Here is an 18,235-nt window from a genome sequence, read left to right on the forward strand (position 1 = left end):
TCTGCCCCTCCTCTTCCCTGTATGAAAATATTGAAGACTGCAGTGAGGTCTCCCCTCAGTCTTCTCCAGGCTGAACAGACCAAGTGACCTCAGCCCCTCCTCATAAGGCTTCTTCTTCAGACTCTTCACCATCCTCATGGCTTTGCTTTGACCACTCTCTCATGCCTTAATGTCTTTTTTATATCATGGCACCCAGAACTGTCCCCAGCACTCGAGATGACTGTCCTAGCTCAGAGCAGAGCAGGACAATCCCCTCCCTTGCCCTTCTGGTGGTGCCGTGCCTGATGTCCCCAGGACAGGGTTGGTTCTCCTGGCTGCCAGGGCACCGCTGACTCATGTTCAGTTTTCTGCTGATCAGGACACCCAGGTCCCTTTCCTCAGCGCTGCTCTCCAGCCTCTCATTTCTCAGTCTGTCTGTACATGCAGGGTTGCCCCATCTTAAGTGCAGAATCTAGCACTTGACAGTGTTAAACTTCATATGGTTAGTGATTGCCCAGCTCTCTGACGTCTTGAGGTCTCTCTGAAGGCACCTACTAGTTTAAGACAGATATTTCTCTTGATGGAAACTAGAATGAGAGTCTGTAGTATTGCTTAAGCAGATTTGGGATTGGTATGGATGTTCTTAGATTTTGGATCAGTATCATTGCTTTTGGCTTTATTGTATGTCTAGTACAGTGGGTTCAGAATCCAGGTTACCATTGCAAGTTCACACAACATTGACAGTTTCAGCAAGTGCTTCACTTACTGAAGACATGATGCCAAATGCAACAGCTGAGGCATTAGTATCATCTTTTTTCTATCTATGTACAAGACTTTAACGGCAAATTTAAATTAATAAGTCTCACTGCCGTTAAGATCCACAGCAGTGAGACTTTCATGCTGTCCATCTCTCTTCGGGAGTTTAGCATCAGTAATCTCTGAGTCCTGACACCAACATGTTGATGGGAAATGATAGAGGACTGAAAGGTGGCATTCCTCAGTACTTTATTCCTCTGTCTACATCTCCTCTGTACAAAGGTACATAACATTAGTGTACCTGTCCAGCAAGGCTACTTGTGGAATTCTGTGAAGAAATGATTAAGACTCTTGGTACCCCTGGGAAGCTAATTTGTATGTGTTTCTTGAAACTTAGTTGCATCAAGTTTAGCTGCACTGCTGTCTCAGGCATGTGTGAGTCTCCTTGCAATTGTATAATTCTGAAAAAAATAATCCCACTCTTTTGTCCCAGTATAATGGGATGGCCCAGGATGAACCCCAGGTGCCCACCAAACCACTCCCCTCTTCAGCAGAACAGGGGAAAGAAAGTAAGATTGAAGAAATTAGTTGTGGGTCAAGATAAAGACTGTTTATTAAAGCAAAAGCAAAGTCCACACATGGAACCAAAGGATACCAAAAGATCCTGTCAGTAAGTAGTGTCTGGCCACTTCCTGGGAGGTGGGGCTTCAGCATGCATAGAGTTTGCTCCAGAAGGCATGTCACAAATGAGTGCCCCCTTCCCATCTCACACTGCTTTTCTCCTCCTCTTTTCTCTTGGCTTGTATTGCTGAGCAAATACCATGTGGTACGAGAGTCACTTTGGGCCTGCTGTTGTGCCTGTGTTCCCTCTGAGGATCTTGCCCAACCCCGGCCTGCTGGTGAGGGGGAATTCTAGAGACTTAGTGTTGACACTGTGCTGGCATTGCTTAGCAGTAGCCAAGGACTGGTGTGTTACCAGCACCTTTCTACCTATCAATACAAAGCACAGTACTTTGAGGGCTGCTGTGAAGAAAATTAACTCTATTAACTCAGCCAGACCCAGTACGCCCAATAATTAACATATTTGGAATTGTAACTGTAATTTGTAATTGTAAAGTGTGCCTGATATACAGAATATATAGATGTATGTGGTATAAATATATATATATAAATACATATATACACACACATATATTTATGCCAATCTTGTTTGCCTCACCTCTTTGACAAAAATCATAAGGCCTAAGGAGGAGGTAAAAATGTTCTACTGATCGTTGTTCTTGTCATGTACAAACTCATTCATAGTTGGACCAAAGGCTGACTTTTAAATGTCAGGGGTGAAAAAAGTTGAGGTTAGTATGATCCTCAGGGCTCGAGAGTGAGAGGAACTGCTAAAGATGTTATGCAGTAATTTCAGACAGTTTACTTTGTGTCAAAAGAACTTCAGTTTCAGTTTACTTTTATGCTCTCATAGTGCTGGGACTTTTTCCATATCCCAGTACTTTTGTGGATTCTGTTCATTTCTTTTACTGTTAGTAGATTTGAGGAACAAAATTTTACAGCTGTGTGGGTCCTTATCTAACCACTTGCATTCTGTTAGCAAATTGCTTAGTTTAACCTATGCTAGAAACTTAATAAGCAATTGAAACAAAATTGTAAGTAATTCTCAGGATAAACTTTATAATTCTAAATAATTTATGCAGTATTTAATGTTGTTTATATGATTAAGTCTTTTTTTTTTTTTTTTCAGATGAGTTCAGTGGCCTAAGTTGCAGTCCAGTTGGTTTAGTCAGCTCTCTTCAGGGGAAGTAATAGGTTGCTTTAAATTCCACAGCTGTAAGAGTTAACAGCTTGTTGTGAACCTGACAGTAGAAAATCAACTCCACAAAGATATTTTATCTCTTTTCTCTTATTACATTCTGCTACTATTTTTTGCTTAAAAGTACACGTAATAGTGTATAAATTGGTACAGCTGTATTTTTACTGTAGCTTTCTCATTGGTTCCTGTCTTGTTCCATGGTCGGATAGGAGGACTGTCGGTTCAGTTATATCCTTTCCAATTTCTTTTTTGCACTCTGTACCCACTACCAGTATTTCAATCCATATTTGTTTTCTGGAGGATGCCCATCTTTCCCTTACTGCAAAGATTGACAGATAAAAGCAGAGTCAAGGGAACAAGTCCTGCAGTGTTATTTTAGTCATGGTGCTCTTTTCCTTGAATCTGAGGCTTCAGATGAGTGCTATAGCATTCAACTTGATCCTTCTTTTGGTCTTTGAATCTAGTGAGTGATCTATAAAGGCATATTTCTTGCTTCTCATTGAGGAAAAGGGTAAGACATGTATTCATGCTCATTTAATAGGGAAGAAAGATTTCAGTACCACAGCTTTTGAAGGCTTCCTTACTTCAGTTAAGGAAAGCAGGCTTCCAGGCCATGGTGTTTGGTTTTTAGTTCCATCTCTAAGCTATGACCCTTCTGAATACAGATCTAAAACCAAAACCTTCTCTGATAGAATTGTCATAGAAAGTAGGTTTAGTATCTCGTTAAAATGCTGAATGGCTTGTGATAGATTTCTACAAATGCGGAGTGTTCTGACTGCCTTTGAAATTTTGAGAGCAAAACATTAACTGCTACATGCTGATATTTCAGTTTAGTTAAATGGTATACAATGTATTTATTGCTTAACAAAGCTCTTACCATTTCCCATGAAAATTACTATTAAAAATTAATGTTTGATAATTAAAGTAGTAGTTACTTCTAATCATCCAGATTGTTATAGTATGAAGCAGTAGCTTCCAGAGTATCTTCATACCCCAAAGCTCCTTCCCTAAGACTACAGATTTCTTTTCTTGGCAGATCTTGTTTCTAGGACAGCAGTTGCAGCACACTCTTTAAGAGAATTCCTGGATACCAGACTTGAAACATTCTCTGGAAACAATCTAGTAATAAGTAGCATGACCTCGTCAAGAAAATTTGTTCTGTGGGTATTGAAGAACATCACATCATTGTAGTTGAATACTTGTCATATGCAATCTGGTTCAATAGTGTTCTTTCTGTCTTCTCACATGCTTTACTGTTTCTTTTAACTTGTGAATCAGTTAAAAGGGTTTTAAATGATGTAGTGAGTTTATATTCACCTATCAAAAATAACCATTGTTAACTGCTGTCTGGTTCATGCCTGATTTGAAATCTGTTGGCAGAGAGCTCCCTGCCTCAGTTTCACCTTTTGCACTTTAAAGACATCTTATATCTTAAACTCCTCCTGTAGTGATATCTGACTGCTGTCAGGTAGATTAGTAGGTTCCCCTTTCTCAACCTTAAGTTCATTCAATGAAATCAAAACTTATCTGCTCACTGGACATTACAAAACACTGGCATTTGCTTTAAATAAAACTTAAATGTACTTTGTCTTCAAGCTTATTTCTGCTTTGCAGAGAGTATGTTTTTATATTAGTGTGTACTTATTCTCAAATCAAAATGAGAGCACATTTAAAAAAAAATCTGAGTGATGCTCTCGAGTTTACTGTAAGTTGTGGCACTCTCTGGTAGAGCTTTAGTGTGATTTCTTAACCATATTGACATAACTGAAGAACTTTAACTGCAAAAACGAGCTGTATTTATACATTCACTGAACCTTACTTTTAATTTTAACTTTTTTTTTTTTGGAAGAAAATATTATGGTCGTGGATAACCAAGTCTGTGTTCAGATGCACTCGTCTCATAGGGAAGTTAATGAAGCCAGTGAAGATAAAAGGATTTTCTCCATAGTAAGAAGCTGTGCTTATTTACATGTAAACTGAAGTCTTCTTACATTGACTATCTATAGGACACTTCTCTTTTCCTTTTTGCTGGAATGCTTTCTTAACTGATGCTAGGAATTCTACAACGTGCACTGTTCTGTGGGTACTTCTAAAAAGTCAATAGCCAGAATTTGCCAAAAAACCTCAAACCTGCCATTTAATGTTTCCTCTTGAGTCTTAGCATTTTGAGACTTTGCATACTACAAGTAGTGAAGGCATGGAGTATAAAATGCCAGTATGCTTAAACAGGTTAAAATTCAACATTTTCCAGAATAGTATCTTGACTGGTAACCTTGCAGGATTGCAGCTTTATAAGTGAATTTATTCTGCACTACTGAAAGGATAAAAATGTCAAGTTTGTGAATACTGTATTAAGGTCGGATTTTCCTCACCTGTGTGAAAAGCAGATATGAAATTGTCTTGAGGACTCGTGTTTTGGAGCTATAGTGATAGAAATGATTTACCACTTATGTGGCATGAATGCTGAAATACAAACCATTTTAAAGGAAATCTTTCCTCTATTATCCTATCTTACCTTTGTAATTTTTATTCGTTCGTCTGAAAACAGTGGATAATTGTTGGATTAGTAAAAGCTTCAGTTTAATACTTTAACCACAGAAAAGGATCTCTGTTAAATGCAGTCTAGGTAATGCTAGGACCCACCTATATGTGCTGAAATCAAGCAAGTACACCAAGACTTGCACACACTTTTGTTAATCAATTTAGAATTTAGTTTGAATACTTTGATTCTGATTACATTAATTTAGTATGAAGTATCCTTCTCTAATAACAAATAACATCTGTGTCGTTATTTTCTCCCTCTTCTAATAACAGTCATGTAATGCTTAGCCATTCTGATAATTGGACCCCTGTCTCATCCACTCCAAAGGAATAAATAGAAGGAACCACTAAATATAAAGTTATGTAGAGCCAAGTAGCCATTTTGGAAGTAAAGCTTCACTGTTCATTTAGGGTAATAATGTGGTTCTTAAGCAGCATATAATTTTGAAGGTAGATGTGAATGCTAACTTTTAAAAAGTATTTGATGTTAAAAAGAGTTGTTTATATCAGTATTTGGATATACACATCCCCTTTCCAGTCAATTTAAGTTATGAAATCTTTAAAACATTAAAGTTTTTTCAAGTAAGATCTTGTTTGCTCTTATTTAATAAATTTGCATGTTTTTAATTTAAAAATTGAAGTTTTAGTTTTCCATAAAATAATCTGAGTAGTAAAAATATTTTTATACTCATTTTGTATCTGACTATCAGAACTAGTGTATTTTTTAGCCAGCTTTTTTCTGAGCAATGCCAAAATTGAAATAATTCCATAAAGAAAGACTTGCCTTGGAAGTGGAAAATAAAAATTGTTGTTTGAGTAACATCTATGCATTGTCACAGCTCAGACTTTATATACCTGCTTACTTGTAGTCTAATGTTACAGAGCTACAGGTGATGATGCCAAGTGATGCTTGTTTATGTTAAGGTTTTCTTAGAGTTTGTCATTGTGTTTGGAGCAAAGCCCCTTCAGGTGTGTGCTGAGAGAGTTGTGATTCTTTCTGTGATTCTGGTATTTCATTGGGCCTTTTCTGGCTTCTTGAACAAGTAATCCATAGTAGTGTACAACTTCAATTTAAAATGCTACCTGGGTTATTTGTAAAATGTTTTTTTCTCTCTGTCAGGCCTCATTAGAATCAGTCTTTAATGGTAAGACCATGTTGATTGCTCATTTACAAACTGAGTTCAGTCAGCACAGCAAAAGCTTTCATCCTCTGATGATCAAATCTCTCCTTTGATCTACTGATAATCAGTGATTTTCCAGGAAAAATGTAGGTTGATTTTTAGTATATCAACTTTATGCTTCTGCTATTCTAGCAAATAAGTTAATTCTGATTTCCATGTATTTTATACCTGCTGCATTCTAAGTAGGCAGTTCCATCATGGAACTTCATTAGACTATTCCTACCTTTATGCCATTGTCATTGATTAGTACCCCAGATAAGCACAATTGCAAGAACTGGTGTTTAAAACTGAAGTTCATTTTAGTGAATTCCTTACACAACACACCTTCCAGCCATTTTACTAACCCCCATTTTCTGCAATATAATATTACGTGTTACTTTCTTAAATGGTATTGAAGTCTAGATTAGTTATAACTGCTGTGGCATATATTTACCAAACAGAAATATCTGACTATTCTGTCTCAACAACTGTAGTTCCTATACACATACTTGCAGATAAAACTATAGTACGTTTTATTTTCTTTTTTATTTCTCTCCTTTAGTTCCTGAAAATACCTTTAGATTTTTACTGCAGGGCACATATGTTCAGTTTTCCATTTTTTGGTCTAAATCCAACAAATACATTTCATTGACTGTTCTCTCTTTGCAAAGTGCTGCTTCCTCACTTTTTTTTTTTTTTCTGCCAGTTTGGGGATTTATTTGGTTTTTTACACACCAATGCAGTCTTCCACACTTTGAGCAGCCATGTTTTTTCAGGAGCATGCTGTGGGAAACAGTGTCAAAGGTTTTACTGAAGTCCAGGTAAACAATATCCACAGTCATCCAATATCCTCATCCACCAAGCAGGTTACTTTGCTGTAGATGGAGATCAGGTTGGTCAAGCAGGACCTGCCTTTCATAAACCCATGTTTGTACTGTTTGATCCCTGCCCATGTGGTGACACTCAGAATGACCTGCTCCATGACCTTCCCTGGCACTAAGGTTGGGCTGATAGGCCTCTAGCTCCCTGAATTGTCCTTCTGGCCCTTCTTGTAGATGAGTGCCACATTTGCCAGCCTCCGGGTACTTCCCCATTAACCAGAACTGCAGGGAAATGATGGAATGTGGCTTGATGAGCATTTCCCACTGGTTTCCTTGATACTCTTTGGTGGATCCCATCTGGTCCAGTAAGTTTGTTTGTTTGTCTAAGTGGCGTATCAGGTCGCTTATCATTTCCCCTTGGATTATGGGAGCTTTGTTCTGCTCTCTGTCCCTGTGTTCCAGCTCAGGAGGCTGGGTACCTGGAAAATAACTGGTCCAAATAAAGACTGAGGCAGTGAAGGCATTAGATAGTCTTCCTCATCCTTTGTCACTATGTTTCCACCTCGCATCCAGTAAAGGATAGTCATAATCCTTAGCCCTCCTTTTGTTGTTAGTGTATTCATAGGAACATTTTGGTCTATTACACCAATAGCCAGACTAAGTTCTACTTGGGCTTTGGCCTTTGGATTTTCTCTCTCCATAACTTCACAACACCCTTGCAGTCCTCCTGAGTTGCCTGCTGCTTCTTCCAAAGGCCATAAACTTTTTTGCCCCTTGTGTTCTAACCAAACCTCTTTGTTCATCCAGGCCAGTCAGCTTCCCCACCAGCTTGTCTTTTGGCATATGGGGACAGCCTGCTCCTGGGCCTTAAGATTTCTTTCTGAAGAATATCCAGGCTTCCTGGACTCCTTTGCCCCTCAGGAATGACTCCCAAGGGACTCCCTCCACCAGTCTCCTAAACAGGCTAAAGTCTGCCCGTCTGGAAGTCCTAGTTTGTAGTCCTGCAGGCTTCATTCCTTACTTCTCCAAGAATAAAAAGCTCTTACCGTTTTGTGATCTCTGTGTGCAAGACAGCCTCTAGCCATCACATCACCCTAAGTCCTTCTCTGTTCACAAACAGCAGAACCCATGGGGAGACTTCCCTGACTGGCTCCCTCACCAGCTGTGTCAGGTAGTTCTCTTCCACATGCTCCAGAAACTTCCTGGACTGTTTTCTCTCTACTGTGTTGTATTTCCAGCAGGCATCAGGTAAGTTGAATTCCCCTTTTAGAACAATTAGGAATTATGAGACATCTCCCTGACTTTCATGGACTAGTTCATCTGCCTTTTCAATCTGGTTGGGTGGCCTATAACAGACTCCCATCAGGATGTCTGCCTTGGCCTTTCCCGTGATTCTTAGCCCCAAACACTTAACCCCTGTCATTACCTTCATCAAGCTCTAGACAGTCAAAAACCACCATAAAAATGCAGGGCTATCACAATTTTTTTCTGGATGTAATCTCCAGTTGCAATATGAGAATGAAATTGGTTTCCTATACATCCTGTCCCATGTCTGTTTGAATGTCTTGCACATCCTAGGAAACTGAAGAGCAGTTCAGATCTTACTGAGGTCAGCACATTGTGGTGACCAGCTGAAATTGCCACATGAGCTCTGTTAACTCAGTGTCACCTGTGCAGGCACCTACACTGTGCTTGGTTCACTGACACTGAACAGTCCTGGCTACTGATTACAGGAGAAAATGTTAAATTCAGCAAATGATTCAAATCTTGTAGGTGACTCTTAGAGGCAGTTGGCTATAAGCAAGTGATGTTGCTGTTGCCTTTGAAGTATTTCTGCTGTGGTGCACAGTTAACTTTAGTGTTTGATGAATTCTCCACACTAGTGGACACTACTGCATAATTCACTTGCATTGCTGAGATGTGTTCTCCTTTCTCCGGGCTCATTCTCTCTCAGAAAATGAGGCAAAACTGTAATCATTAATTTGTTAAAACGTTAACTTAGAGTTGTCATTTTGTATCCTGAAGTAACATAGTTTTATGAATGAAAAATAATCATCTGGGTAACTATAGCTGGTGAGACTATGCTGTGTGTGAGGGTAAATTTCATATGAATTCTGTCAACAGTGATAAGTTCCTTATTGTTTGTTACAGTCTACCAATCAAGCTAAATTAATGCAAGTATAGCATGCTCCAATTTTTTAAGTATACCACTGGAGGCTTTTGCAGATTATTTTAAATTGTGACAAAGTCCTATCAGAATAAATTCTAATTGTTTTTTTTCTAAAATAGTTAAATAAAGCAGAATCTAGGCCACCAAAATATTTAAAAAATGTGAAGCTTATCTTATATTAATCAGCTAGAGATGCATTTGAAATGTATATCTGTTTTGTTCATTTTCTGATCACTCAGAATATAATCTTTAAAAGCTTATCTGACTTGAATATGTAAACAGTGTACAAAAAGTCCATTTAAACATGTGCTTTTTGCAGTTGGGTTTCACATGATTAACTTTGCAAACTTTTAGACATTATTTACCACCTTTTCTGTTTTACAGGAAAAATCATCTGTCTTAAAAGTAATGTTGTCTTTTATGTTTATTTATAAACTTCAAAGTCACAACATTCTTACAGCATGTATGTGTGGGTGTGCATTGCTTTATTAAAGTATTATTTTTAAGGAACCAGTAAGAGCAGGGCAGCAAATAAATATTCAGGTCAGCTAAATGTGGTATTTGTTTACTCTGCAGAAAAGTAATTAAAAGCTTTTTATGGCTATTTAAGGGTATTTATAGGAATAAATTGTAGGATTGCGCTGTTCATACAAGCAGTCTTTGTTGCCTTCAGATCTTTCATGAATCAGAGGTCAGATGAGCCAGAAGTCATGCTAAATGAGTTTTTTAAAGCTATTTGTTGTCTTAACAGACAATAGAAAGAAAAGCCTTTCTCAGTTTGCTTCTTGAAGGTCAATGTTCTCATACATTTATTTTTTCTTTTCTTCCCTTCCTGATAAGCATCTTTGCTAAGTAAGAGATGTTTCAAGTTGTTGTTGTTAAAACACATTTCATCAGTGGCCCAGTGCAGGTGGTAGGACCGACCATTTCTGTTTCTTGGCAATAGGCAGTCATTTGTGGGAACACCAGCAAGTGTTGGAAAAATTTCTATAAATTTGTAGCTCTATAGAATTACCTTATATAAAGCTATTACTTATATAATACTACATACATAAAGTTATAGACTACATAAGGCCTTGATTGTCACCCTTGATTTTCATTGCTTTAGAGAAGGTTATCTCTTCCTGCTGTTGTACAGAAATTTTACTTCAAACACTCTTCAGTGATAAAAATACTTGGTCAAGAAGCACTTTTAGGATGGTAGTTTGTGTTCATTGGGTTTTGCTTATGTGCTCTTTCTGTTCATAGTTTTGTCACCACTTCTCATGGATTTTAACAGGTTAAACTCACTAGGGCATTACAGCATCATACCAGAAGTGAGATTTTAGTTAATTATTTTTCCAGGTTTAAGATTCTGCTGTATGTACTTAATAACCTCAGAGTTCTGTCACAGAGAGCAGTGGCTCAATAAAGAGCACCAAGTCTTGAGTGTATGTCAGTCACGTATCACTAAATGTAGCACATGTGGTGAACTCCTCTAAGGATTTTCTGTTTGCTGTAATTGACAGATAGCCCTGAGGATTTTTTATATGACAGTTTTGGAAAAAAATAATACCTCCTGCAGAGAAAGTACAGAAATACTGAAAAAATATTACAAGTGGTATGCCTTGAAGACCATAAGCTGAAATAAAATGAGAAATAGTGTATTTGCTTATATTTTTTTTCACTGATTACTGCTTTATTTCTACTTTGCTTTCATTCTGGTTTTACATTTATTACTGTTACCATTAAGAGACAGTAAATTGTAACTGGAAGTAGTACTAAAATTGAGAGGACAATGTGCATAAAACCATAGGTGTATTGAACATGGTAGAAAGAATGCAAGAAACACAGAAGTAGATGTAAGCAAAAGCAGTTAATTTATAGTGATTTATTGTCTTGGTAATGCATATCTCTGAATAATTGTTGTTTTGCATTGCTTTGGGTGAAGAACAGAGGATACTTTTCAGCTGTGCAAACCATGAAACATCTGCCTGCCTTTTCCAAACTTTATAGAACATCAGTTGTTATTGCTGCAAGGTTGGCCTCTTGCTACCAAACTCTGTTATTATCCTGCATCTGTATGATTTCCATCCACACATTCCGTTATGTATGTTGTGGATCCCACCTGTTGAATCCAGCATTTTAAATCAGTTTGCCAAAGCACCTCTTCCAAAAAGAGAGGAAAGATTATGTGTAGCCATAGTTTTTCTGATCTGTGGTAAGGCATTTGCTGTTTCTCAGTCTCTTCATTTGAGGGTATGAACCAGCAATGGCCTACAAGTCTCATGAATTTCCTGTACATCAAGGAGGTGGCACTTGGTCATTTGTTGGAATAGGAATAACTGGGTCCTTGCTGAATATTCAGAAAAAATGCCCAGCTCAGGAAATTAGTTATCTAGGCCCTCGAGCTGACTTCAGATGACAAGTTGATTTATCTTTAAAGCCCTATTTCAGACAGCTTTCTGTAGCATTTCTTCAGATTTTTTATCAGTAAACCTTCTGAAATAAATTAAAACCTTGAATTCACTCCAAGGCTACTTGTTACATGTAATAAGTTGTATGTCCTTGCTTGAGGAAAGGGAAAATTTTTACCAAAACATACATCCAGTCCTCTTTGTACTGATAAAAATATCTTGATATGCTATTTATAAATTACAGTATTCAGGATATGATTTTTTCTTAATGTCTTGTTTGTTGGTGATGCTGTTATTTGCATATTGCAGTTTCTTATTAAGTGGAACACATTAAATATTTTAACATTATGTGATTATTTTCCTTATGTGTATATTCTGATAATGCAAAGACCCTGTGGTATATGAAAGTCTGTTATTTTAAGAAAAAACAAATTTTTCTTTCTTTTCTTTATATTTTTGCTATAAATTAATCTGTAATATCAGAACCAAGAATGAGATAACCAGGGAACAGATTTAACCTTATTTTGAAGTTACTAGATTTTGGGGAAACAGGGTAGAGGGAAATGTTTTTCAGTGTGACATAAAAACTCATCCACTATTTTAAGGGAGAGGTTTAATTGTTGTACAGATCTTACTTTTGCCTCTTAATTATTGTGTTTCCTCTCTTGAAACTGAGTACAGGGACAGTATAATGATAATGAAAGACTCTCAGGTCTCACACAGTCTCTTATATTTACTATCCCGGTCCATGTGATTTGCAGCCGCTTAAAATATTTCTTTCTGAGTCTTTTTGCTCTGTTCAATGTTCCCCTTCCATGGTCTAAAGGAAAGATCCATCATAAATGAGCATTGCATAAACATTTTCAATGTAAGAATTTTTATTTGAGTTTAAAATGGTTCTGTTTCTTGTTTTCCTTTGTTCCCAAGAGAATAGACAGTTTTAATCCAGGGACCAGTAGTGTCAGAATTCTTAGGACCCCACATTTTTTCAGTTTTTGTTTTACCTGACTTTTGCAACACATGTTCAAAAGAACTGAAATATTTGGTTGTTCTAATCATTGCGCAACACGAAGCATTTAAGGTCTTCTAAAGATATCAATAGCAGTTATTTTTTCTGCCTTGAACTCTGTAATACAATTTTGAAATTATTTCCTTTTCCAGGTTCCTTACAGCCTTTCCTGGAAGCCTGCAGTAATGAATCCTTCTTCCGGACTTGCTCTGTATTGCTTCAAAGTTCTAAGCTAGATATTGCAGTTCTGGAAAAGCTCAGTGTTATACTGCAAAAGCTCTCCAGAATAAAGTAATCCTTTATTACCATTATTCTGTTACCTATTATTAGGTTAATGAACTTGGAGACCGTTATTTGTTTTTTTCCAAAAACTCTTCTATGTTTTCCTGTTTATTCCCTCCACCATATACAATGCTCAGCTTTTAATGTTAGCAGTTAAATTTGATAATAGCTGTTAAATAGCTGTTTCTGTCGTTGAGATTTAAGACAAGCCTCTCAATTAGCACATAAATCTAGTTCAATTTGCAGAGTACAAACTAGAAAAAAGCCTCACAGTGCAGACTTAAAGAGGAATTATTCCTTATGTCTGCAGATGACAAAAATGCCTAGAATTCTTAGAAGAGAATCCTAGACTTTCTGCTTTACTCAGATGCTTAGTAGTAAGCTCCTTTGAAAATTTAGTCTTGTCTTTGACTTGCATTCAAGCTTCATCAGTTTTCATTTCCTTCAAAAAATTAAGATTTTGAGCCAATTAAGCCCTTTTGGGAATGTTCATTTAAAACAGCATTCCCACTGCTTACTGATTATTGTTTCATTGTAATAAAGGTCATCATATCAATAGTAATGAGCTATTGAGCTTCAGTGGGACATTGCTCAGTGGGGTTGTTTCATTTGTGTAAGTGGATGTCTAAACGGAGTAATTTTTTACATTGGACTTAAAGCTGTTGACAAAACTGAGGTTTTCATTTCTTGTAAGGAATAAAATTGAACTCTATGAAAGAAGTTTTCCTATAAAACAGTCTAATAGAATTTATAAATGGCATTTACTAGTAAATTCCTAGTAAAAAAAAGTAAAATAGGTTTATAAATCCTAATTTTTTAAAATTTTTCTCTGAAATCTTACTTCACATGAGTGAAAAGCCTTTCCTTGAGCTGTCATTATACTATGTGAACATATCACTTACTCAAGAAAAATGATGGTTTTTTGTTAATTTTTGCCAATTTTTTTTCTCACCATGCATTGATAACCTTATGCTTAGAAACATATGTAAAGAATTACATGAAATACTCAAAATAATGCACATTTACTTCATTAAAAGTACTTTTTTCTGTAGCATCTTTAGTGCTTATGGGAAACTTCTCAATTTTCAATTGAAAATTATTTTATTCAAAATCTTTTGCAGAAGCAATAAGAAGATGTTTAAATTGTTTGGTCTTCATCAGATGTTCCAAGAACTGCGTAGAACTATTGATCCAGATCACACCTTCCTCTGTATAAACCTCAACTCAATTCTGCTGAATTTGGAATTCTTGAGGAGTAGCTCTCTTTCCCCCAGTCTAAGCGCAAGTGACTAGCACTAGCTTTCAATCTAATTATTGTTCTGTCTAATTTATACCAACTGCCTGTGTTACTTGAAATTTGGAGTTGGTTTTCTTACTGATTTGTATAAATGCATTAAGCAGCACCTCAGTACTGTGTAATTCACTGTGTATCGTGTGGATTCTCACATTTTACTCATTCATAAAAAGGAAAATGAAAAACTTTGTAATATGCTAGATGGCTTTCTTCAATATTTTCTAGAGAAGTGAAATAATGTTGCTGTTAGGAATGATTTGTGCAATGTAAGCAGCTGAATCCTTAGAGTAAGCAGATCAGAAATAGCAGTCTTTCCTTACAGGTATGAATTTTAGTTACTTTTGACTCTTCAGAGAGTTTTATAAATTCTTTAATTTATTTTATGATTGATAAGTAGCAGACAGGTATCTTCTGATAATCCTGCAAACCACATTGTAATTTAACATAAGGAGATGTATTGAATGTATTGGTTTCAGAATTTCTTAGTTTGATCTTTTCCTGTATTTATGTAACATTTAGTATTTTATCCTGCCTTGTGCAGTGCAGCTTTGGATGGTAATATCTTTGCAAATGTAAATGAAAGCATTTCTTAAAATATCTGGCAATAGTAATCTGTAACATAAAATTACTGTATTTTACTGCTTCTGCTGTATTTTATCAATTTGCAATGCCATCTTCACAGTACCCACGTTTGTTTTCTGAATATGAATATGAAACCAATTCTAGGTAATTTTTAAATAACACTAATCACTGCTAAATGCATTTTCTGACAATCAATTACATTTTGAAAGTGTTGAAGTGTTTCATCATCAGTGGTTTTGGGTTTCTGTCAAATTTACAAACAGTGCAAAAACTTGCATATATCTTTAGCTGGAGACAAAATCCTATTATTAGGGAAGAATATTCCCAGTCTTCATGTGCTTGTCCATCTACTACCATTTAAAAATACTACAAAATCAATAAATGGAAAAACCTGTAGACAGTTCCTAGCTTTCTTATCTCCACAGAAATGTTGATTGTGCTCTTAGTTTTCAGCCTTCATTGCTGTAGTTTGTTAATCTACTAATCTTCCTTGGGATCCCAATTTAACATAAAGTGATCATCCAGTAATGGCAAAGGTAATGCATTTAAAAGAGCCCATAGAGTATGGTGTAGCTTTTAATACTGGTCCCTTGTGGTTTACATACAGTATTGCTCTGGAAAGTTGAATCACAGCTAATTTCAAGTTTTCATGATCTAAATGTTAGGTTTCTGTAAAAATGCAAAATAAAAGGGGTTTTCATTCTGTTAAATATCGATGCATTATATTGATGACCTAAGGATTAGACTAATCATTTTGATCTTATGCAGATTTTTCAAGGCCAGGTTAGATGGGGCATTGAGACACCTGGTCTAGTAAGAGGCACCCCTACCTTGAACATCTGCCTTTTGAGCCAGCCCACCCCAGCCCTTGTCATGGCCTTGCTCAAACATCCCCATCCTGTTATCATTCCCCTGAGTGACCTTGGCAGTCTCTGTGGGGAAGGGGAATAGAGGAAGCCAGTTGCATTCCCCGCTGTCATTTGTGCATTTGTTTTGGCTTTTGGAAATGATAGATTCCTGTCAAGTTTACCACACTTTGGGCATCTCTTTACATTGTCTTTCTCTAACAGACAATCTAGAATTTTCTGGGTTTTTTTCTGCTTTTGTGGCATTTAGATACTATGAGTATCTAAATTTCTTCTACTTTACCTTTCTTCCAGAAAACTGTCTACAAGAAGAGCCATTTGAAAGAGTTAACTGGCTCTAGCTATTTCCTGCAGCTCCCTATTCCCTAAGGAAACATGGTGTATGTGATCGCAGTTTTCTGGTTTCCTGCAGAGGAATATGATATTTTAAATATGCCAAACACCTCTGTGTTCAGAGGTGTGCTCTGATGTTAACTCTGTATTCTCCATCCAGAGAATATAATTTTTCAACCATTTTTTGTGAGAGAATTTGAGGGGGAGGGAGAGATGGGATGACCACTTGCCATTAAAAGAAAGGCAGGAGCTCTCACTTTTTGTGAGCTGATCAGTCAGAACACAGAGCTTCAAACTGCCTACAGTCTGCCTTGTCTTATTTGTGTGTAGGTCTCCAGAACTACCATCACTGGCATGAGATAAAGAAAATTTCTTGTAGTCACAGCCTACTACTTTAAGGAAAGATAAAGAATTAACATACAATTTTGACTTGTTGGGGTTTTTTAACAGCTGTGAGAGTCCCCTTGTTGAGGAAGTCAACAAGAATATTGCATCTCTTCATGTTGAGACAGTTTTCATACCAGAACAGACTACCAGATATGAAGAAAAATATTTATCATTTTTTTCTTACAAGCCTGAATACTGTAGAATTGTAATCACCCTTGCTGTTTACCAAAGGTATCCTAGTGATAAATTTTTCAGACCTCATCCACAATGCCTAGACTTAACAAATCTGTAAGACAGATTGTTCCCTGAGCACAGGATAGTTGTATTTGCAGAGTTTGGCACAGCTAAATAAAGTAGGGTGGCATTACCTAACCTGCAGAATTGTGCTCTGTTTCTTCATATTTGTGACTTTCAGCAGCTGAAATCCCACTTCCAGACATTTTATCTTCCCATTCTCCTGAGTATGACTGGCTTGCATCTCCTTCTAATGTTATATAACTGAATTTGAGATATATATATATATATATATAATAGGGACATATTTCTTGTAGCAGATAAATTCACTTGGAAGATGAAGGTATGCTGAAGGCAACATATTTTGAAGAACTTCTATTCATGGTCAGCATCGATGTCTAAAATATATGATTTAACTTACCAGACCAGATTTAAAAGGAGCTGTAAGTAGAGCTCATAATTCAGAGCTGTTACCCTGGATCCTTAATTATATACTGAATTTTTCAGCTAAAACTTTTATGGCTTTGGAGATTGATGATCAGATAAAAAGCATTTATCTTCAGGATAATGTATTTAAATGTAGTACAGAAAGTTGGAAATTTTGCTCTGTGAAGGAATTTGGTAATCTTCCACTTTCAAAATGGTTAAAGGGACTACAGTGGCAGAGCAGTGACCCCTTGTGTTCCTCTGAATGATGTAATGCTCACATGTTTTTAAAACTCACAGAAATTATTGCAAAAGTAACGGAGCTGTGCAGCATTGAGATCCTCCTGCCTTTTACACACCCCTGAAAAACACTGTGATGGGCAAAGGCACCTTTATGTGTTATACTGACTCTCTTGTAGTGGGTTGTGCCAAAACCACTGCTATTCATCTTGTCTTTTGGGCTGATGAAACCCTTGAATGCCATCTTCTGACCATGGTTAGGAGTATCCTTGTTTATTAGACTTCTGTTTTTTAACTTAAGTTTGAAAGCAGGTCTGTCTATGACTATGTTATTGCTACTAGAAGAGATAGCTTTGAACAAAATTACTTTTACTTGCTTGTAGGGTTTTTTTTTTTTTGAGTGATCCCAAGTTGAAATTTAACAAGATGTTCTGATCTGTAAAGTCACCCAGAGAGAATTAACTGAGGTAGAGATCTGAGAAGCCATATATATTTTTTTCCCCCAGAAACCAATTCTCTTTGTGCCCATTACTCAACATATTTGACTGGACCCAAAGAATATTTCCCTGAATATAACACATCTCTCTGATCACTGCAGCTTAGTGGTAAGTAACTGCTCTGATAGGTGTACCCAATCTACTGCAAATCCAGTGGCCAGAATACTGCTAACAACAGTTGAAGTCAGCACAAAAACCATTCCTACTAATAAGATTACTTTAAGATCATCTTCAGGTCCATAAAATGGCATCCTTAGTACAGTTAATTATGGAGAAAAATAAGTAAAAGTAATCTATCCAGTCTCAGGGGGAAAGAAAGTATCATACGGTAGAGTTTCAAACAGGACCATAATATCCCACCCACACATCAGCTTTTTGGAAAAGTAATAGGCTTTTGAAGAAGCTTGGAGATAACTGCTGTTGCTAGACTGGGTTTTTTTTCG

The 18,235-nt window shown here is 36.7% G+C and overlaps 1 protein-coding gene across 1 annotated transcript in view; it reads left to right on the forward strand.

Annotated features, from left to right (window-relative positions):
- The window catches only part of CCDC138 (coiled-coil domain containing 138), a 28,660-nt gene extending 13,458 nt beyond the window's left edge, over window positions 1-15,202 (forward strand). Inside the window, exons 10-11 of the mRNA XM_062515070.1 lie at window positions 12,804-12,942; window positions 14,055-15,202. Coding sequence (XP_062371054.1) covers window positions 12,804-12,942; window positions 14,055-14,226 — 311 coding nt within the window. The 3' untranslated portion in view covers window positions 14,227-15,202. The remainder of the gene's footprint in view (window positions 1-12,803; window positions 12,943-14,054) is intronic.
- The last annotated feature ends 3,033 nt before the right edge of the window (window positions 15,203-18,235 follow it).

The sequence above is a fragment of the Cinclus cinclus genome, chromosome 2 (genome assembly GCF_963662255.1).
Source record: "Cinclus cinclus chromosome 2, bCinCin1.1, whole genome shotgun sequence".
Classification (NCBI taxonomy): domain Eukaryota; kingdom Metazoa; phylum Chordata; class Aves; order Passeriformes; family Cinclidae; genus Cinclus; species Cinclus cinclus.